Source organism: Diceros bicornis, chromosome 22 (assembly GCF_020826845.1).
Source record: "Diceros bicornis minor isolate mBicDic1 chromosome 22, mDicBic1.mat.cur, whole genome shotgun sequence".
In the NCBI taxonomy this organism is placed as follows: Eukaryota; Metazoa; Chordata; class Mammalia; order Perissodactyla; family Rhinocerotidae; genus Diceros; species Diceros bicornis.
Genome location: NC_080761.1, coordinates 42,852,993 through 42,874,023, shown reverse-complemented (window position 1 = coordinate 42,874,023; position 21,031 = coordinate 42,852,993). Strand labels below are relative to the sequence as shown.

At 35.8% G+C, this 21,031-nt stretch overlaps 1 protein-coding gene across 1 annotated transcript in view; it reads right to left on the bottom strand.

Annotated features, from left to right (window-relative positions):
• FOCAD (focadhesin) overlaps nt 1–21,031 on the bottom strand; it is a 269,185-nt gene that overhangs the window by 87,561 nt on the left and 160,593 nt on the right. The window contains exons 17-21 of the mRNA XM_058565883.1: nt 20,050–20,100; nt 19,182–19,265; nt 12,008–12,146; nt 7,326–7,511; nt 2,692–2,813 (exon numbers count right to left, since the gene is read on the bottom strand). Of these exons, the coding sequence (XP_058421866.1) occupies nt 2,692–2,813; nt 7,326–7,511; nt 12,008–12,146; nt 19,182–19,265; nt 20,050–20,100 (582 nt within the window). The remainder of the gene's footprint in view (nt 1–2,691; nt 2,814–7,325; nt 7,512–12,007; nt 12,147–19,181; nt 19,266–20,049; nt 20,101–21,031) is intronic.

Sequence of the window (21,031 nt, the reverse complement as noted above, 5' to 3'; positions counted from 1 at the left end):
GAAAAACTGCAATTCTTCAAAACTAAAAATCTGCTCTTCAAAAGACACTGTTAAGGAAATCAAAAGACAAGTTACAGATTAGGTAAAAACATTTGCAAAACATATTTCTAATAAAGGATTTATATCCAGAATATATAAAGAACTTTCATTTGAAAACAGAAACCTGGTTAAAAAATGGGCAAAAGGTCAGGACACTTTGTGGAAGAAAATATGTGAATGGCAAATAAATACATGAAAAGATGCTCAATGTCAATAGTCATTAAGGAAACACGAATTAAAACCACAAAAGGGAAAACACTACCCATGTATGAGAATGGCTACATTTTTAAAAACTGACCATACGGAGCACTGGCAAGGAGGCAGAGCAGCTGGAACTCCCTTACATTGCTGGTGGGCATTCACAAGGAGAACAGTTTGGTAGTTTCGTATGTTCATTTACCATATGACCCAGCAATCCCACTCCTAGGTACTTATTTACTCAAAAGAAATGAAAACAAATGTCCACACCTACACCTGGGTGAGAATGTTTATAGCAGTTTTAGTCATAATCGCCAAAAAGTGGAAACAACACAAAAGTCCATCAATGGGTGAATTAATAAACAAATTGAAACTCTCATGAAAGACTTTTTTAAAACAAAAAGACAGAATAAAGTAGCGATGGGAACCAAAGCAGAGTTTGAAGAAACACCAGCTGGAAAAATACCAAATGGACTGCAACAAAAGAAAGACGAGAAGTAAAGAGAAGAGTTAGGAAATACTAGAGTCACCTTGGAAAGATCCAAAGGTATTTTTTAAATTCTCTTCTTAACCTAGGACAGTATAAGGTAGTTCAAGGACTATGGAGTGATGCTGCCTGGGATCGATTTCCAGGCTCTTCTACTTACTGGCTCTGTGATCTTGAGCACATTAACAATACCAACCTCACAGTGTTAATGTGGAGATTAAATGAATTAATATATGTATACCAATTCTTAAAGTGCCTGAGCTGGTTATTAGCTATTATTATTGCAATTGCTAGTCTTATTAACCAGCTCTTAAAACTCTTATTTGTTGTCACATAGTTTGAGAAAATGTACAGCTTACTCTCTATCTCTGTTTTTTTTTTTTTTTTTTGCAATTATAGTAAGCAGAAGATGAATCCAAACTAAAATCCTACCATAGATTTGGCAGAATTCTGTCCAATATGTCTTCCAATTGACTCCTAAAATAATGATCTTATTTTTTCATCTCTCATCTCTTTGAAATTTTCTAGGCATTCCACAACACAAATACCAGTCTCTTAACCCAAGTATTTTCTCTGTTCATATCTAAGGCACACCTCATAAGTTCTGATACCATTTGCTGAATTTATTAGCTCTCTTCTGCTATCCCCTACATTAACACTTTTTCTTGTTTCTTTTCTGATGGTGACTTTTATAATCAGCTTTCCATTAATACTTAACACTTTGGTTACCCTTCAAATGCCTAAGTGTACAGTTTAAAAACACAGAAAGGCACTAAATCTCTCCCTTTTCCATACCGGCTAATGAGATGCTAGGGAAAACAAATCTAGAAATCACCTATGTTTTTCCCTTTTTTGTGAAATTAAACCTCTCCCCAGAAAAACACTGCTCTTCCCAGATCTTTCTTCCCTCCTTAGTTAAATGAAAACACTGTATTAGACAAAAAAGGCTCTGAACCAAATATTTACATAATTTCAACTCTAATTAAATATATGAAAGGAACATGGGTAGCATAAGATAAAGATGGTTCTTTAAAAACCGGCTATGCTCACTGGTGGCAATTGGTATGATACAGGATATAATAAAACCAAATTAGTGATACCAAGATTTAAAAATTATGCATCCAAATCATATTTAATACAAACATATTATAGAAGTCCTAATTATTTTTACATAAAATCCCTTAAATTTTTTATAATTTATATATTTTCATTTATGAAATAAATAACTGATGTCTAAATTATATAAAATAAGCCCCTTTGCTGTGATATTTTGTTTTGTTATTCATTCATAATTTTAATTTATATATACCTGAATGACTAACTGTTATAAAATTTTAAAAAACAACAACAAAAACACACATTTTCTAAGTACTTTCCAGCTTCCCTTTTCTCTCTGGTATTGCTATGATCTGCAGTGATCTGATCTCACACAAATCATTTAACGGCATCACATAACTTGATTTTAACAGGGTGATATGAAAGAAGAGCAAAATAAACACTAAAACCAAAGGGTGTTTTTTTCCTAAACACTTTTCTTTACTGTGAATTCCCAACATTCACAAAATATAAACACTCGTGATCTACATACTTGCAAAGAATTAGAATTAAGAAATAGGCAAGATTATTTCTTTAAATAATAAGTTGGAAAGTTATTTAAAATTATCCAAAATTTATTTGGAACAATGGAAATTAAATATTGATGAAATAAACCAAAGTCCTACGTACTACTCCCTGATAACTAGGCTGAGCAGTAGAGGAAGCATGCCAGTTTTTTTCAGAAATACATCAAAATATTTTATTTTTCAGTTGTGTCAGCTATTTTGGTTGCCTTTAAAAGCAACTAACATTATGATAAAAAGAAAAATTATTTCCAACCACACATTAAATTTCATGAGCATAAAGTGAAGGAGAGAAACCCCAAAACATGTACAAGCAAGCACTTGTGACAGAGTATGGAAGGCACCTACCTCATGCACTAGAGCAAGTGAGGTCTGCTTGAAACTTCGCCCTCTACTGGCCATCAGTCGATGCAATGGTTTGCCATCTTTACTCTGATACGTTGAAATATCGTAACAAAATAACATACCACCTTTAGAAAAAAAAGAAACTTATAAAAACATTTCTTATGGAAAAATTTCGCTAATTAGATTCTCAGTAATCCATAGTCAATCAATCTGGATAGAGAAATTTAGAAATGAAAAGAGAATTTGCTAAGTAAATTTAATTTTTGACTACTGGTGTCTAAGAAAAGAAAAAATAGAAGAGATAAAAAAGTTACCATATTTAAACTATCACTTATTTAAAAGCCTTATTCATTTGTAAATAAATGAACAAATTTACAATTCATGATATTTTAAATTTTGTGAACTGTTACTTCTAGAGATTCTATTAAGGTTTTTTCAAAAAATAAATTTCGATTGAAGAGAAATGATTTGCACATATCAATCTTTGTGAACTGATACCATGGGTTCCTTTAGTTTATACCCATAAAGGAACAAGTTTCCCCTCATTCCTGCACTCACACACATTCAGTCTCCCTTTTTTCCTCCCTCCTCCTTCTCTAACCCTTCTTCTCCCAGTCCTTCCCACTCCAGTCACATAGCACTGCAGTGTCACCTTTGTAATAAATCTAGTGACCTTGTCTATGTGGGTCTGTTTCTGGACACTCTATATTCTTTCATTGGTCACTTTGCCTATCCTTGCACCAATACCACACTATCAATTATTGTGGCTTTATAATAGGTCTTGATATCTGGTAATGTATATCCTCGTACTTTGTTGTTATTCTTCAAGATTACCTTGGCTATTCTTGGTCTTTTGCATTTCCACACAAATTTTACAATCAGTTTGTCAATTTCCAAAAACCTACTAGGATATTGATTGGGATTAAGTTGAATCTATATATTAATTTGAAAAGAATTGATATTTTTATAACATGGATTCTTCTGGTCTATAAACATTGTATATCACTCCATTTATTAAGATTGCTTTAATTTTTCTCCACAATATTTTGTAGCTTACAGTGTAAGGGTTTTACACACTTTTTGCTAAATTTATTCTGGATATTTGATATTTTCTGATGCTATTATAAATAGTACAGTTTTTAAATTTCATTTTTTATTTGTTATGGTATACACAAATATATAATTGACTTTTATATGTTCACCTTTGTATGTATGCAGTAATCTTGCTAAATTCATTTATTAATCCTAATTAGTCTGAAGATTATTTGGATTTTTTATGTGCACATGTCACCTGCAATAATGACTATTTTATTTTTTCCTTTCTAATTGTTATGAATTTTATTTCTTTTTCTTGGCTTATTACACTAGCTATGGCCTCCACTACAATACTGAATAACAGTGATGATAACAAGAATCCATTATCTTTTTCCCAATCTCAAGGAGTAAAAGTTTCAATATTTCAATATTAAGAACAAAGATAGCATTGCAGATGTTCTTTATCAGAATAAAAGAAGTTCCCTTCTATTCACAGTTTAATCAGAGCCTTTTCTGTATCAGAAACTCAGTTTTTCAAAGGCTTTTTCTGCATCGATTGAAATCATCTAAAGATTGTTTTGCCTTTTTCTATCAGTGTAATGAATTATATTCATTTTCAAAGATTAAATTAACCCCATCTAATTGTTATATATTATCCGTTATACATACGGCTGAATTCAATTTTCTAATATATTTTGGGGGATTTTTACAACTATGTTCACGGAAGAGACTGGTTTGTAATATTCTCTTCTTGTACTTGGTATCAAGATTACGCTGATCTCATCAAGAGTGTTCCTTTTTTGCTATTCTCTTTTAGAGTTTATGAAAGACCATTGTTATTTCTCCCCTAAATTTTTGGAAGAATACACTAAGGAAACTCTACACCTAGGGTTTTCTTTTTGGGAAGGTTGTTACAGATTCGATTTCTTTAATACATATCAAACTATTCACGTAGTCTATTTCTCCTTCTGTCAGTTTTGCACTTTTATATTTTAATGAATTTCTATATCTCATCCAAACTATAAAATTTATTGGCCAAAAGCTCTTTAGAATATTATTATCTTCTTGAATGCTGTAAAGTCTGAAGTGGTGTCTCCTTCATTGTTCCTGATATAGGTGATCTATATTTCTATAGCTTATTGTCCAGACTTAAAATGGCTTTATCAATTTTGTTAAACTTCTCAAACAATCGACTTTTGGCTTTGCTTTATATATATATATATTTATTTTATATGTTTTCCATTGTATTTATTTTTATTATCTTTATTATTCCTTCCTTTATTCTTTCTCTAAGTTTAATTTGCTGTTCTTTTCCAAGCTTCTTGAGATGGAAGCTTAAATCATGATTGTTTTCCTTTCTTCTTTTCTAATATATGCACTGAAGGTGTAAATTTCCCTCTAACACTGTTTTAGCTACATCCCACAAGTTGTGATATGGCTTATTTTCATTATCATTCAGTTCCAAATATTTTCTGATTTCCATTTTTATTTTTTCTCTGATCCATGGATTATTTATAAGTGCATTGTTCAATTCCCAGGCTACTGGAGACATTCTAGTTATCTTTTTGTTCTTTATTTTTAGCTTAATCTCATTGTTGTCAGAGGACAGACTCTAAACGACTTTAATATTTTGAAATTTGTTGAAGTTTATGGTCCATCATATAGTCATTTTGGCAAGTGTCCCATGTACAGTTAAAAAGCATAAGAATTCCATCACTGTAAGGTACAATGTTCTATAAATCAATTAAAGTTTGTTCACAGTATTGTTCAGATATTTTGCAAATTTACTGATCTTTTTGTCTGCTTGTTTGTCAAGCTATTGAAAAAGGTGTTTTAAAGTTTCTCACTCCATTGCGGGTTTATCTATTTTGCCTTTTAGTTCTGCTAATTTTTGTCATATATTTTGAAGCTATGCTATTTCATATACACTGATTAGAATTATGATATTTTCTAAATGGAGTGACTTCTTTATCTCCATGAAATGTCCATTTCATTTCTAGTTTCTTCCTTTTTCATATGTCTAGTACTTTTTCACTGTATACTGGATGGTATATGAAAGAACGACAGAAATTCTAAATGATGTTAAACTCCTCTCCTCTGTTAGGCAGATAGAGTTGAAGGACTGATCATCTCAATCAAATCAGGGATTGGACTGGGTTAGGCCTGATTATAGTTTCAGTAAATCTCAGTCTACCTTTGGTTCAACACTGTTCCTAGGGCATGCCTCCCCCAAGATTTTCAACTAACAGTCTAATTGGTCTTTGACTCTCAATATGGAAAGATTATAGGAGATTTAGATCTGTCCTCAGAGGTTTTCAGTTTACCTCTTTAACTCTCCCATCCCACAAAGCTTCAAAGTTTGGCAAATATGTTGAGGGAGACACAGGCTGTGTGTCTGAGGTCCCTCAAGTCCCCACTTTTGTCACTCAGCCACCACATGAATGGCAAGATCTCTATTGGTTTCTCCGTCTCCCGCACCAGCCGCTTGCTAAGGTCAATCCGGAATGTCAGCCTCCAGCTGAGGCCAGAATTAGTAAGCGCACCCAGGTAAAAAGAGCTATATGTCAATTCACTACTCGCGTCCTTTGTTTTCAGGCCCATTCTCCTAGACAGTCTTTGTTTGCTAAGCACCTCAAGACTGAAGATTTCACTTTGCCTTTCAGAAGCATCAGCCTAGTTCTTTAACTTTCTGTGCAAACTCAAAATTCAGCAAATGTCTTATGAGGAAAATCTCCAATTTGTCACCTGTGTTAGTGAGAGTCTTCAGAGAAACAGAACCAACAGGATACATATATATAGGTATATATAATATAGAGAAGATTTATTATAAGAATTGGCTTGCAAGATTAGGGAGGCTGAGAAGTCCCACAATCTGCTGTCTGCAAGCTGGAGAACTGGGAAAGCCAGTGGTATAATTCAGAATAAGTGCAAAAGCCCAAGAACCAGGAGTGCTAATGTCCAAGGGCAGGAGAAGATGGATGTTCCAGCTCAAGTAAAGAGAGCAAATTTGCCCTTCCTACGCCTCTTTGTTCTATTCAGGCCCTCTAAGTATTAGATGTTGCCCACCCACATTGGTGAGGGGGATCTTCTTTACTCAGTTTACTAATTCAAATGCTAATCTCTTCTGGACACATACAGACACACCCAGAAATAATGTTTTACCAGCTATCTGGGCATCCCTTAGGTCACTCATGTTGATGCATAAAATTAACCATCACATCATCCTAGTCCCATGGAACTACTAAAAGCTCCACTGGTTTCTCTATCCTCCAACGGGCCTCTTCCTGAGCCAAGCCCCAATCCTAGCCCACAACCAAAATCTGTGAATATCCCCTAAGGGGCAGGGAGAGGGGAGGAAGAGAAACAGTCCTAAACTGTTCTCCCTATTCTGGAATTTTAGTCCATTTATTCATCTTTGCTTCTATAGTTCTCTGATGCCTTTAAAATGTGATTTATTTTTGCCATTTATCCAGGTGTGTCTAGATATTAGCTCAGCAGCAGCAGCAGCAATGCCCTGCCATGATCTATTACATCCTACTTGGAAGTGGAAATTAAATCATTACAGGAAAAACCTGTACCTTGATACCGGGTACTGTGCTCACCTGCAAGGCCAGGTTTCAACCCTGGTTGCTTGTTTGTTTCATACATTTTCAATATAAAATTGGGGATTCCTGCTACAGTCTTTCCTTGGTCTGAGCGGGCACCTCCTTTTAATGCAGAGTGATATATCCCACGGGGCATATTCACCATTTCTTGCTTCACAAGTGATGTAAAAAATTCCTCCAAAGCTGAAGGAGATAAAAGGAGATCAAAAGTAGAGTAAATACGGTATGCTAGAATGGAAACACTCATACTTAACTCACACATATATAACAACTTAACTATATTTCAGGCCAAACTTCACAAAGCAAAAAGAGAACTCTTGATTCCCATCTCTTTCTTACTCTTCCCCAAGTCAGAACTTGGCACCCATTTACTCAAGTTTAAAAACTTATTCCTAATTCTTCTCTTTCCCATACTTATATATGTAATCCATTAGCAAGTCTTTCTAGGTCTATTTTCAAAAATATATTCCCAAAGCCATCCATTTCTCTTCATTTTCACTGTTACTTGTCCCATCATTATCTTCTCTCTTCCTCACCTAGATGAACCTAAAAACTAGTTTCTTGGTGTCTTCTCCTAATGACCACCACTGCAAACCATCCTCTACCCAGAAGCCAGAATTTTATGTCATTCCTCTAACATCTTCCAATGGTTTTTCACTGTACATAGAATAACGTTAAAACTTCTCACAATGATATAGCCCCTGACTCTCCCTCTAATGTCATCTCTACCACCCGCCCTCCTTGCTAGCTATGTTAAAGGCACACTTCCATATTGCCTTTTTTCCCATTCCTCAATAACACAAAGTTCATATCTAAGTCCAGGCCACTGCACTTGCTATTCCTTCCACCTGGAACACACTAGTCCCAGATTTCCACGTGACCAGCTCCTTGTCATTTAGGTGTTTTCAGAGATGCCTTTTATGACTATCCATCATTCTGTAGCAATATCAGTACAGTTATTAAAAAACAGACTATTAGTTCAATATTTCTTTGCTTGTGTTTCTTCTGATTAAGCCAAGATCTTTACTGCTTGACATTTTTACTTATTATAAGGTAACATGGAAATGTGGGATCAGAAGACAATAGGTTACCCAAACAAAATACTTGATAAGACTACAGGTTCATATACAAGTGTTATTTTCCTAAGGACCACTAGAGGTTGCCCAAAGCAGAAACAAAAACAATGAAAACATTAAAGCTAAACAAACTGTATGGAAAACAAAAAAGTAAACCACTGCATGTGTCTCTTATTATAGGAACAAAAAGCAAGGGTCCACCTAACTAAACCGGAACTTCATCCCGAATAGATCTCAGTCTCTTTTAAATGACCATGATTAAATCAAAGGCAGCAAGTGCTCACTGGAGCATCTGTTATGTGCCCAGCTGGGTCATTCCTATATAGAACCTTCCTAGACGCATGAAGCTTCTCCACTCAAAGACCAGAGAACACCTGTGTGAGATGTTGTCTATTTACTCCTCCAGATCCACCCTCTACCCTCTGAACTCTGCTCTGTGTCCTGGGAGCATAACCTTTAACAACTATGTCGACAGGCTCCCTTGTCCTCTGGCTTCCAGCTGGCTTCACCAGTGGGAGACACGAGGAAGAGATGAGAGGGTGGAAAGCGAGGTCAGGGCATGTATCCCCAGATAACCTCCTGCAGGATTGCTACAGGTTGCCTGCATCCCTCTTCCGAAGCCTCTGGCTCCCCTTAGGCAGTCCTAGTTATGACACAGATGCTTCTCTTATTCTCCTGTCTCCCCTTACCTCTTCAGGCTGACGAACATTAACCACTGTGGGATGATTCACCATTGCTTGTGAATGTCCTTTAACCTTGACAACACAACTGTATATAGTTCCTTTATTAAACTCTCAATGACTCCACCTAAATGTGCCTTTCTTGTCAAGACCCTGATCAATATGTCATCTAAATGAAAAATGAGGAAAATCCAATTGCAGGGCCATATACCCCGATTCCTGCACACACATGCACACGTATGACTGCTTCAAGCTAAGTAGGAGTATAGACTTTTCAGAAGGTAGCTGAGAGTCATGTTTGTGAGGATAGAGGAGCTTTGGTGAGAGAAGGTAATTTCACGCTTTCTCAGAAGGGATCCTGTTCTGGCAAAAGCTCATACATGTCAAGAGACAAGTACACATAGATTAATAGGAATGGAAATTTGTCTACTCATCAAGCTCTTCAGAGAACTAAGGATTCTCAAATAACTCCAGCCCTGAGAATAGTTTAAAGGAGGGTAAGACTGATATATAGAGCACCATCTTCCCCCAGTCAGTAAGCTAGTAACTAGGATTTTTTTCCATTGTCTTTGAGCCTTGCCCTAGTCTCCTCCCTACAGATGACCAGGTGAGAATTTGAAAAAGGCTGAAAATTTGTAGGACACAGAGTGTTAGATAAAAATTTTTAAAACAACCCAAATGTCCTTCAACAGGTGAGTGGATAAATAAACTGTGGTACATCCTACAGTAGAATACTACTCAGCAATAAAAAAGAAAAAATAATTGATACAGGCAACTATTTGGATGGATCTCAAAGACATTATGCTGAGTGAAAAAAAAGCTAATCCCAAAAGTTTACATACTGTATGACAAAAACTGGTGAAATTCAAATAGGTCTATAGTTTATAGTAGTGTACCAATGTGAATTTGCTGGTTTTAATAATGAACTAAGGTTATGTGAGATGTTATTGATGGGAGCACCTGGGTAAAAAGTACACAGGAACCCTCTAAACTGTTTTTGCAACTTCTTGTAAGTGTAAAATTATTTCAAAATTAAAAAAAAATTTAAATCAATACCAGTAACATCTCTATTTAAAATAATGCAAATTACTGGATTTACTTTGCAGCTGCTTTTGTGTTCACTTGAAAAGGATTAAGAGGAGAAAAGGGCCAGGATTCACTTACATTCATTGCAATCTAGTTTTTTACCTGCAGCATCTAGAGACCTAATATGTATCATCCATCATGTACCTTTCAGGGTATCTATTCCTAAGGCTGGTGCCTTTTTCCTGGTGTTTTTTGAGTTCTCCAATAGCAGGAAAAGTGGGGCACAGAAAAATGAAGACCTTTGCCCATGGTGATGTAGTTTCCCAGACACGAGAGCGTCTAAACCACCCACCTGACTCTAATTATTTAATTTTCTCAAACAGATAGTTGTTGATTTCAAATGCCCGCCTTCTTTCTCAGGGAAAGGTGCTAGTAACCATCAAGTACCAACAATGTGGAAAAGCCAGCGAATGGCCACCATAGCACTGCACGTACTGAGAGGATAGAAACATCATACCTTCACAACAAATATCCTTCCTCCCTTCTTCTAACACCACAAGACTGAGGTGAGGGCTCCATGCAAGAGGGAACAACATTATTTAAAAAGCCCAGCAGGACTTTTAACTCTAAGGCTATCTTAGGACACAGGAGGAACTTGGAATAACTAAAGCTTTTTCCTTCCTTGGACTCACTTTAACTGCAGGGGAGGTCCTGGACTTTGACGAGCCTTGAGGTAGGAAATGGGAAGAACAGAAGAAAGAAACAGGGAACAAGTTTTCAAGGCCTATTCTTGACAACAGGAGAAATGAAAAGGTGAACTCTTTGTCTAAGTTGTGCCATTCAGTTTTCTCTAATGAAGGGAGGCAGGGATTTAGGACAGGAGTTTTGTCTAGAAATAAATAGTATATATTTGGCTGAATTCCTCAGGAATCTCCATGTGGGATGAAATAAAAAAAAAGCTTCCAACATTACAGGCTAGTGAGATTGTGATTGAGAAGATAAGATGACATTTCTTGTGTTTATTGAAATTAATTTTTTACATCCATGAACATTCAAGGTAGAATTGGGACAGAACAAGGTAATAGATGCACACTCGGCAAAATGTTGGCTAATACTGAAAAGCTACTTAATCACAATGACTCACTTGGGGAAATTTTTTAATAATTGGAAAATGAAATTTAAAATAAAATAATGTAAATTCCCAATCACAGTCCACAATCAAACAAATTTCTCAGATGGAACCACCCACTATTTCTTCGGTAGGGCATAAAATAATAGAGTCAGGTGAGTATTTCCAAACACAACACCCATATAGAATGATTATCACATGTAAGCATTAGAATAATTTTTTTAAATGTCAAGGTCCTATCAGCTTTATATCAAAACTGAATGATCATATAATTTGATCATTTTTTAAAGAGCACTAATTTATATCCCTTGAATATTGGTACTATCTTTGGAGTAATTCTATAGAAACAATAAATGTATAATGATGAAACTACCCAGTAAATCTCTGAAGATTCTAATGATCTTTTCACTTAGCTTATATAATGAAGAACCATTTTCTGAACCGGTGACTTAAAAAGGTCCCACTGCAAATTTATCTTGCAGAATAAATTTAGCTTTTGAAATGAATTTTAATTTTTCAGTGAAAATGGTTGTTTAAACTAGTTTTCCAGTTCAATTTTATTTGAGTCTAACATTTTTTGGTGTGTTTTGAACACCATACTGCCTCAAGGAGTCCCTATAGAACAGATGGGTGTGTTTTGCATTTCAGATAGAAAATAAGTACTTAAGATTAAAGTAAGCTAAAATATGTACCTATCACAAAAAAACACAATCAGACAGGTAAAATCACTGAACAGTGCCAGCTTCTCTGCCACTAAATAGGAGTCACCTGGTAAAACCAAAGGAGCAGTGAGTGACAACAGTTTGAGATAGCAAAAGCCAGGAACTGAAAGATCCACTTCCTTTTCGTCACCCTCATCATCTTCATCTTCATCTAGCTCATCAGGGATAGGGATTTCTGGTCTCACCTGAAATGATAGAGAAGGTGATACTAAAACATTATGTAAAATCTTTTCTTTGTCCTTTTTATGTTAAGATTTAAAAATTGAGTTAGACTCATTGCTCCATAATGTCAAAAGACCATTAAAATTAATTTTAAAAAACTTATTCATTTTCAGAATAACTAAATGGTAAATTCTAATCATCTCATTAGATACAATCCAAGATCCATGTAAAGAACTCATGGTAACAGTAAAAAAAATCACTATAAGCCAACATAAGCAATGATTATTACAGAAAACTAATAAAATTTTACACCATCTAACAATAAAATGCAAACACTGACACATTCAATATATTGACCTTCTATGGTTTATAATTAAATATTGGCCTTGTCTGAATACTTTTTTTTTAAATTTGTGATTCCAGCCATATCTCTATGACGAAGCTTAAAATCTTCCAGAATATATAGTAGAGATCAGAAAAGGCCAGAATGCTTTGGTTGACCTTTTTTTTTAGACTCGGAAGTTTGTGGCTATAAAATATAAAAACACTAAAATCTGTAATTGGTAGCTATACTTTACTGTATCTAATTTGCAATTTGAAGAATTTGTGGTTGCTCTGTGATTAGCTAGGTTTGTTTGAACCAAAAATAAAAAATGTAAAAAGATTACCACTATTGTAGTTCCCACAAGATATAACTGTCAAGCAATTAATTAAATTTTTAATACTTTCAATGACACACCATCATAATGCCCACATGGAGATAATTAAGCATTAAGGGAGGAAATCAAAATATATAAAAGTGGTTGCTATAACCATAAAGTGCCAGAACCCAGTCATTACCATTAGCCTGTCTCCTGGAGTTATTTTTAGAAATAATTAACAATTCCTGCAGACTGCCTTCTTCATAGGTCCCCAAAGCACTGTTCCATTTAGGAACTGCATTGAATCAGGATTCTTGCAGGGGGATAAAGAAAATAGAGGAAACACTTCTCTTAAGTCTAATAACCTTAACTCCAATGAAGCCTTTCAACCATAACTAGTGTTCTCTTCACTAGTGAAGGAGTGAAAGCAACCTGACTACCTGAGCACTTTCCAAGATAAGATTAATTCTGATTCAATATTGAGTACCTAATACTCCGAGGACTGAGCCAGCTATAATTCCAGAGATAATGATAACGTGTGCTCCACATAGGGCATGACAGCATTTGTTGATATCAGTGCATACCAGAGAAACGCTGGCATGTTTGCAAACCTTTTGATTCTGACAAGCGGGGTTTTCCAAGTGCCTCTGGTATGCGTACATACTTGGAATTTGCCAGGTTCAGTATCATCAAAAGTTATCTAGAGATTCTACCTAGTCCTAGTTGTCTAAAAAGTTCCAAAAAAGGAGTTAGTTCTGGGTCCATGTGCCTTGCTTCCTGACTTTTTACACATCCTAGTACAAACTGAAAATAACATTTGAACAGCATATTGGGGGAAACAGACAACAGTGCTTACTGGAAACTGGAGACTACATCGGTAACACCAGTTACCACAGCAGTGCATGAGAGCACTGGGAAGCTCTGACATGCATCATAGTCACAAGTGATAGGAGACTTGAGGAGGTGGAGGGCAGAGGTAAACACTTAAGCCAATATGAAAACTCAGAGGGATGATGAGGATGTGGAAAAATCAGAACGCTCATACACTGCTGGTGGGAATGTAAAATGGTACAGCCCCTTTGGAAAACAGTTTGGCAGTTTCTCAAAAAGTTAAACACAGAGGTACCATGTGACCCAGCAATTCCACTCCTAGGTATTTAACTAAGAGTAATGAAAATATACAATCAGGCCGGCCCCGTGGCTTAGCGGTTAAGTGCGCGCGCTCCGCTGCTGGCGGCCTGGGTTCGGATCCCGGGCACGCAGAGACGCACCGCTTCTCCGGCCATGCTGAGGCCGGGTCCCACATACAGCAACTAGAAGGATGTGCAACTATAACATACAACTATCTACTGGGGCTTTGGGGGAAAAAAGGAGGAGGATTGGCAATAGATGTTAGCTCAGAGCTGGTCTTCCACAGCAAAAAGAAGAGGATTAGCATGGATGTTAGCTCAGGGCTGATCTTCCTCACAAAAAATAGATAAATAAAATAAAATAAAAAAGAAAATATACAATCACATAACAACTTGCACACGAATGTTCACGAATGTGAATGCCATTATTCATAATAGCCAAAGAATGGAAGCAACTCAAACATCCATCAACTGATGAATGAATGAACCTTGAAAACATTACGCTAAGTGAAGGAAGCCAGTCACAAAGACCACATACTATATGATTTCACTATAAGAAAGGTTCAGAACAGGCAAATTTATAGAGATAGAAAGTAGATTAAATTGGTTGCTTAGGACTCGGGGAGGGGAGAGGGGTAATGGAGATTGCTAATAAAATGTCCTAAAATTAAATTGTAGTTGTTCTGTGATTAGCTGCACAATTCTATGAATATACTAAAACCACTGAATTATGCACTTTAAATAGGTGAGCTACACGGATTGAGAATTAAATCTCAATAAAGCTGTTTAAAAAGAAAGGGAAAAGGGAGGGAGGGAGGGAGGAAGGAAGAAAAGCTACGAGAGAGGAGATGAAATGGGAGAGGAGGACTGGAGGAGGAGGAGGAGCAAGCAGAAGCACGAGAAGTGGAAGTGGAAGCTGCCACCATCTTCAGAGGGACCTTAAACTGGTATATGAACTATGCCAAATGACCAAATGCTCCCAATTCCAGAATTATTTAGTATAAAAGGGATACGATCATTTTTGCACGTATTTTATCCTATCCAGTCTTTCTGCTAGGTCAATTACTTAAAATGAGTCACAGCACCCAGGCCATCAATATTTCTGAGAGCCAATAAATAAGGACCTACTACAGATTAAAAAAAATTGATCCACTTGTCCATCTTAAGTTGTCTAATTTCACATTCATATAACTGGATGCCTATATTAATTTATCTGCTATGTGGTAAACAGCATATGTCTGCATCTTACATATGCATATATTTTAACAAAAAGACTACAGAGATACTGTACTTTAAGTATAGATGATATACTCTGCCTACTTTTAATGGCATCCTCCAATTTTATAATGGTATCTATCCTTCAATTTTTTTTCTTCAAAGGTGAGTTGATTCTCCTGAATAAATTGGCACTTATTGTTAGAACTTGGTTCCAGTACATTTCTCTCCTCCTCTTCTCACCTCTTAGAGAAGTATTTTTTCCAGCTTCCCTATGCTAGCCCCAGACTTCTCCCTTTGTGTGAACAAGTGAGTAAGATCAATGTGAGAACAACTAAGGAAAATCAAGAGAAGTCATATAAAAAAATACTTGTTAAAGTTATAAAATTTTGGCAATTATATTACATTAGCTGTTAAAACACCCAGGAAAACTGCATAAATATTTAAAACACACATACACACACAACAACTAAGCCCTTCCAATTACAGCTAAGCTTTGTTGAAGAAACTTAAATGGAGAGTCAAATATAAAATGATAAATTACTTTTTAAATCTGCTTCAAATTGAATATTGGAAAGCTTATCCTACAAAATGCCTCACTATGGGTTCTGAGCCAGATAACCTTTCAACCATCTTTCTGTGTGTGTAACCTATGAAAATCCAGGAGTTTGTGCATAAACAGAGGATTTTATTTGGAACACATTAAGTATCTGCATAAATTCATTTAAAAAGAGAAACAGCTTCTGATGAATGCAGTGACATTCACTTAAATCAAAGCCAAACAGGTTACACCATATTAATACCAACCCAGGATGCATAATGAGTTCTTTTATATTATACACTTCTAAAATTAACTCCAGAAATCAACAACACAATCTATCTTAAGATCGCTATAATAAAAAGTTTAATTTTTAAACAGCTAAACACTTTTTAATGAACCCGGGTCAGAGAGAAGAGTCAATCTTCTACCTAAATGTTTATCTATTACTGATTATTTTACCAGAAAAACAATTCGCTATGGTTTTTCTGATTTTGTTTGTTTTTGGGTTTTTTTATTTTTGGCACTAAAGAAGGCAAAGGAGAAGGATAAATAGTTAAAAAGAACAGAAGAAATACAAACTAAAAGGGAAAAATAATTCATGTCTATTTTTTAATTTTAATCAACAGGTCCTCAATGAAGCCCCCCAAATTTCTGAACCAACGTTTGATTTGCATGTTTCAAATAATTAACAATGATATTCTTATAAACCAACAAAACATACACATTCATTCAACATTCCTAGCTCATAAAACAGGGCCTACTCCTTAGTCTACATCCAATAAGTGATTATTAAACCAATGCGAGTATTAAGTATCTATCACCTCTAATCCCACAGAACTTCCTAATAACAAACCAATGGCAAGAAAGCTTGAAATCCCTAATTCTCATGGTGTCTCTTTCAGCCCTACTATCCATTGACATTTTCCATCTCATCTTAGATGTACTGTTTCATTCAACCCTAATCTTCCTTCTGATGTCTACCACTCCTCTTACTCCTCTTGTTCCTCCAGCCTGTTAGCTTTCAACAAGCTTCACAGTTTAAATTGATGGTCATCAATCAACAAGAAATCTTTCTTTAGAAAATTTAAAGAAGAGCAGTACTTACAAAAGTGGCTGAATTATAATCCACAAAAGTAGCCAGGTTGATAAGGATGCATTATACCTTTTTTTTTTAAATTTCTGCTTGAAATTCACAGTGTGCTAACTTAAAAGATTATTTCACACGTTTCCACAAGTGGAAAGAGAGAATATGGACATACTTTCACTGAAAAGGTATACAGGTAACCTTCAGTTTTGTGAGTAAACCAAATTACCCTTGGCGCAGAGTGAGTAATCTCTGACAACAAAGAATCTTAGTTTCTACATTATAGAAGTCCCTACTTGGCAGGGTCTTTTGAAACAACTGAAAATATGCTTTTATAGAAAATGAGCCTCAGCTTCACATCACTGCCATCATCTACAAAACAGAAGTAGGGAGCTGACTCAGCTGTATCCTTAGCCTTTGGGGACTCGCTTGGGATATGAACACATTCACCACTTTCTGGACTTCCAGTCCTTAGGTATTCAAACAGCCAAACTGAAAATCAGTAATCAATAAAAAGAAGAAGAAGAATGCATGGTGCAGTCTTGCACCATGAAGAAGAATGCATGGTGCAGTCTTGCACCATGAAGAAGAATGCATGGTGCCATGAGAACGCAGGTCCTCTATATCAGATGCTGGGGGTCGGAGGCAGACTCTTTTAAACCACTTATGTCCCCTCATCTTAATCCCCGTTGAGAATATCCACAATAGTGAACACTGTTACTTTTGGAAGTTATATCCCAGAAGGGGTTAGAGCAGAAAAAAGTGTTGAAAAGCATGGCTTAAAAAGGATAAGCCTTAGAGTTTTCCTTTATAGCTCCTCACACTCTGATGGCGGAAATCCACGCATACATAGAAACCTCAACTCTAAATACATCACTACCCCTTATGTTGGAAGGTATAAAGAGCTATTTATGGCTATTCAGGGATCAGAAGGTATAGAAGAGTTAGATTAAGAAAGTATCTAATATTTGACTGAATATAGCACTTACCTGAGTATAAACTTTAACATAATCATAAACTGAATATAATTCTAAAGTAGGAAAAAAGATAAACATATCAATATTTAAAGAGGTAGAGATAAAACAGTCAAGAGTACATGGGCTTTATTTAATAAAAGCTGTTATTCCAGTTGGAATATTTCAGGAATAATAGCTTAAGATAAAGGTAATTTTTATGCTGCGATCTAAATTAGCAATTTCTTATCAAAAATAATAATAATAAAAGTATCTTTCCAGATGCTGCAGCTAATCTATGGTAGGAATTTGCACATCAAATTTACATGTAGCTTTTTTTTTCTTTTGTTTCTTGCTTTTTATTTTAAAGAAGCTATGGGTATTGCTAGTCTCCATAGTACGGTCTGAAGTCCCATTTTTTAAATTTTATGAGTCATAGGACACCTTTTCTTCAGGTTTTCTTTTGTGATAACTGCATGACAAACCAGCCAATCTGTCTTTGAATCCTCAATAACATGGGAAATCCTGCCTTACTTAGAATTTGGTTTTACAAGAGCCTATCTTCATGGTGACTCCAATTCAATTCAATAAACAGAAGTTTCATGGTTCCTACTGGCATCTAATCTCTGTATCAACTCAATCTAGAAGAAAAAGCCAACCCATTTTAATGCCTGAGAATCCCAAGAAATTCACACCAAAATGTCTTGCCATTTGACCTCAAGGACAGATTCTGGGTAATGTTACATATAACTTCTAACACAAAATCTGTCTTACACTCTCAAGGCGTTCAATAAACACTCGTATGCATTTGAATTAGTAGTAACACTAAATGTGAAATCAGACACTTAACTCCTTAATAATTTAAAGCTGGTAATATTAGGTAGATACAAGAAAAGGTTGCATGGTTTTAGTTTAGTCTAAAAATTAAGATAATGTCACACGATGTATTTACCCTTAAAAGACAGTGATACTTTCTTCATCCCGTTCTCTGGAGCTAACCTATCCATCATTTCACACTAAACTAATAAATAGCAGATTTTTTTAGATGGGATCTCAATTCTGTATCACAAATAAAGATCTTTGGCTGCACAGGTGGTATAAATCTCAGTCTATGCAGACCATGCTTGGATTTGAAGTCCAAGATCGCACACTAACTGAGCAAAGTGGTTCCTACGGTGGCAAAGATCTTCTGGAGTAAGCCATGGGCACCAGCATGCAATCATACACCCAGTCACCTTGAGGAGACTTCATTTGAACCACAGGTGTCTTCTATCTTCTTCAAAGAGATTTAAATTCATTATCTGTGAAGTCTAAGACCTCTACAGTCTTTTATAGATTAAACAAATAATGAATATAAATTCTTATCTTTTATGACCAATTTATCTAGAGTTACATATAGATCCATCACGTAAGAATCTCCTAAGAGGGGAGATACAAATAAAATTGCAAAATCCAGCAGCAAAGAGATACCAGTGAGAAGGCAGAAAAGCCTACCTGTTCAGGCAGATGGAGAATGGTGTGCTCTCCCGCACTAAAATGTGACAGAGATTTATATGCAGCATTTGCTACAATTGGGTCCTAGATAGGGTAAAAGTAAAACAAAAGAAACATATATATATATATTAAACATCAACTCTATAAGAAGAAAGAAAATCTTCCCTCACCAACCTCAAAGTTCCATAATCAGTGCTTTGGAAATGGTATTCAAGCCTTGCTTAATCTGTGTCAATTAAAAATAGAGAGAAAACAGCATTGGGCAGAGAGATCAGCACTAAATTTTTATCCTAGTTTGGACACTAAACATAAAGTTACTCATAATCGCTCAGGGCCCCATGAGGTAGCACAGTTTAGTGGAAGGAGTATCAGGGTTTAGATTCTGATAGACTTGGTTTTGGATTCTGATTCTCCAGCTACTAACGGGGCATGTTAGCCTTTTGGAATCTAAGATCTTTCACTCATGAGTCAGGTATAACATCACTAACACTCTCTCCTCTAACCTCCTTGATTGGAAATGTCATCTAAAAAACGGGCTGGACCTTTCAACTATTTGTTTGATATGCTTGTTGGTGGAGGAGGGGCACAGCAGAAAGGGGAAGGACCATATAACACTATGAGACAACGGCAACAGTCCCTCTTCACATCCATCAGCTTCACAAAGTATTAAGTGCACTTTACAGTGAAAATATATTAATGGGCATAAGCTGAGATTAAATTTTAAAGCCTAAACTTACTAAGAGTCACAGCTGTTTTAAAATCAAGAAGCCATCATTTCAAGGGAGTTCTATTTTTTATTCTAAGAGTCTGATTTCACAGTTCTTTTCCCAGCTTGGTTCTGTGTCACTGACACCCCTTGTGATAGTACCTTGTTCTGAGTGTGGGTCCAGAGGAAGCTGAGGACTTGAACTCTAAAATTCTGAAAAATCAACAAACATCAGAATAAACTTTTAAGACAAAGATAAAACTGAGAATAAACCATCTAAGGTAGCAAATGGTGAAAATTAAATCACTTTAAAAATTACACCACTAGTTATTGACTTAATCTGTATTTACCCATCATTCATAAAATGAAAATACTCAGAAACAGACCCATCATTTACACACATGGATAGTTTAAACAGAATGAGATTTTATGATTATTAAACTCAGAAATCTAACCATTTCTCACTGACCTCTCAAGTCCTAGTACAAATGTCACTCCCCTCTTTCATGCCACTGCTCCTGATCCTCTACCCAGAGGACAGTTCTCCCTTCTCCAACGGCCATATGGCACACGGCACACTTTAGCATTTAGTATGATTATCTGGGTGTGTGGTTAGCTCCCTACTAGGTTGTACACTCCTTAGGGCAGTGACTCTCCTTCTCATTTCAAAGGCCTAGACCATAAAGCCCAGAATAGTTCCTCAAATGACAAATATTTAATAAATAATTGAGCATAAAAAGTCATTTATCTTCTAATACTCAATGTCTTTTTCATTTCAGCCGCATCTAACTTCTTGCCCTTTTAAATCATATAAGGTTCTTCTATACCTCCTTACTTTTGCATATTCCATTCCCCAAACTTCAATGGGAAGCAACATTTATTAATTCTTCAAGATCCTAGTAAAACAGCACCAACTAAATAAAATTTGCTTAGATTCCTCCAAAGATGCTGGTCACTCCACCACCCTCTCACAGCCCTTTGATTAACTGTATTCATCAAATGTCATATTTATTATTGCTTACATCTGCCTCCCTTACCAACCTGCAAGCTTTCAGAACACAGGGCCTGACAACAGAGTGTAATGGAAAAATAGGCTATAGAGCTAGAAAATCCTGGCTTTAGACACCAGCTGTCACTTAGGAAC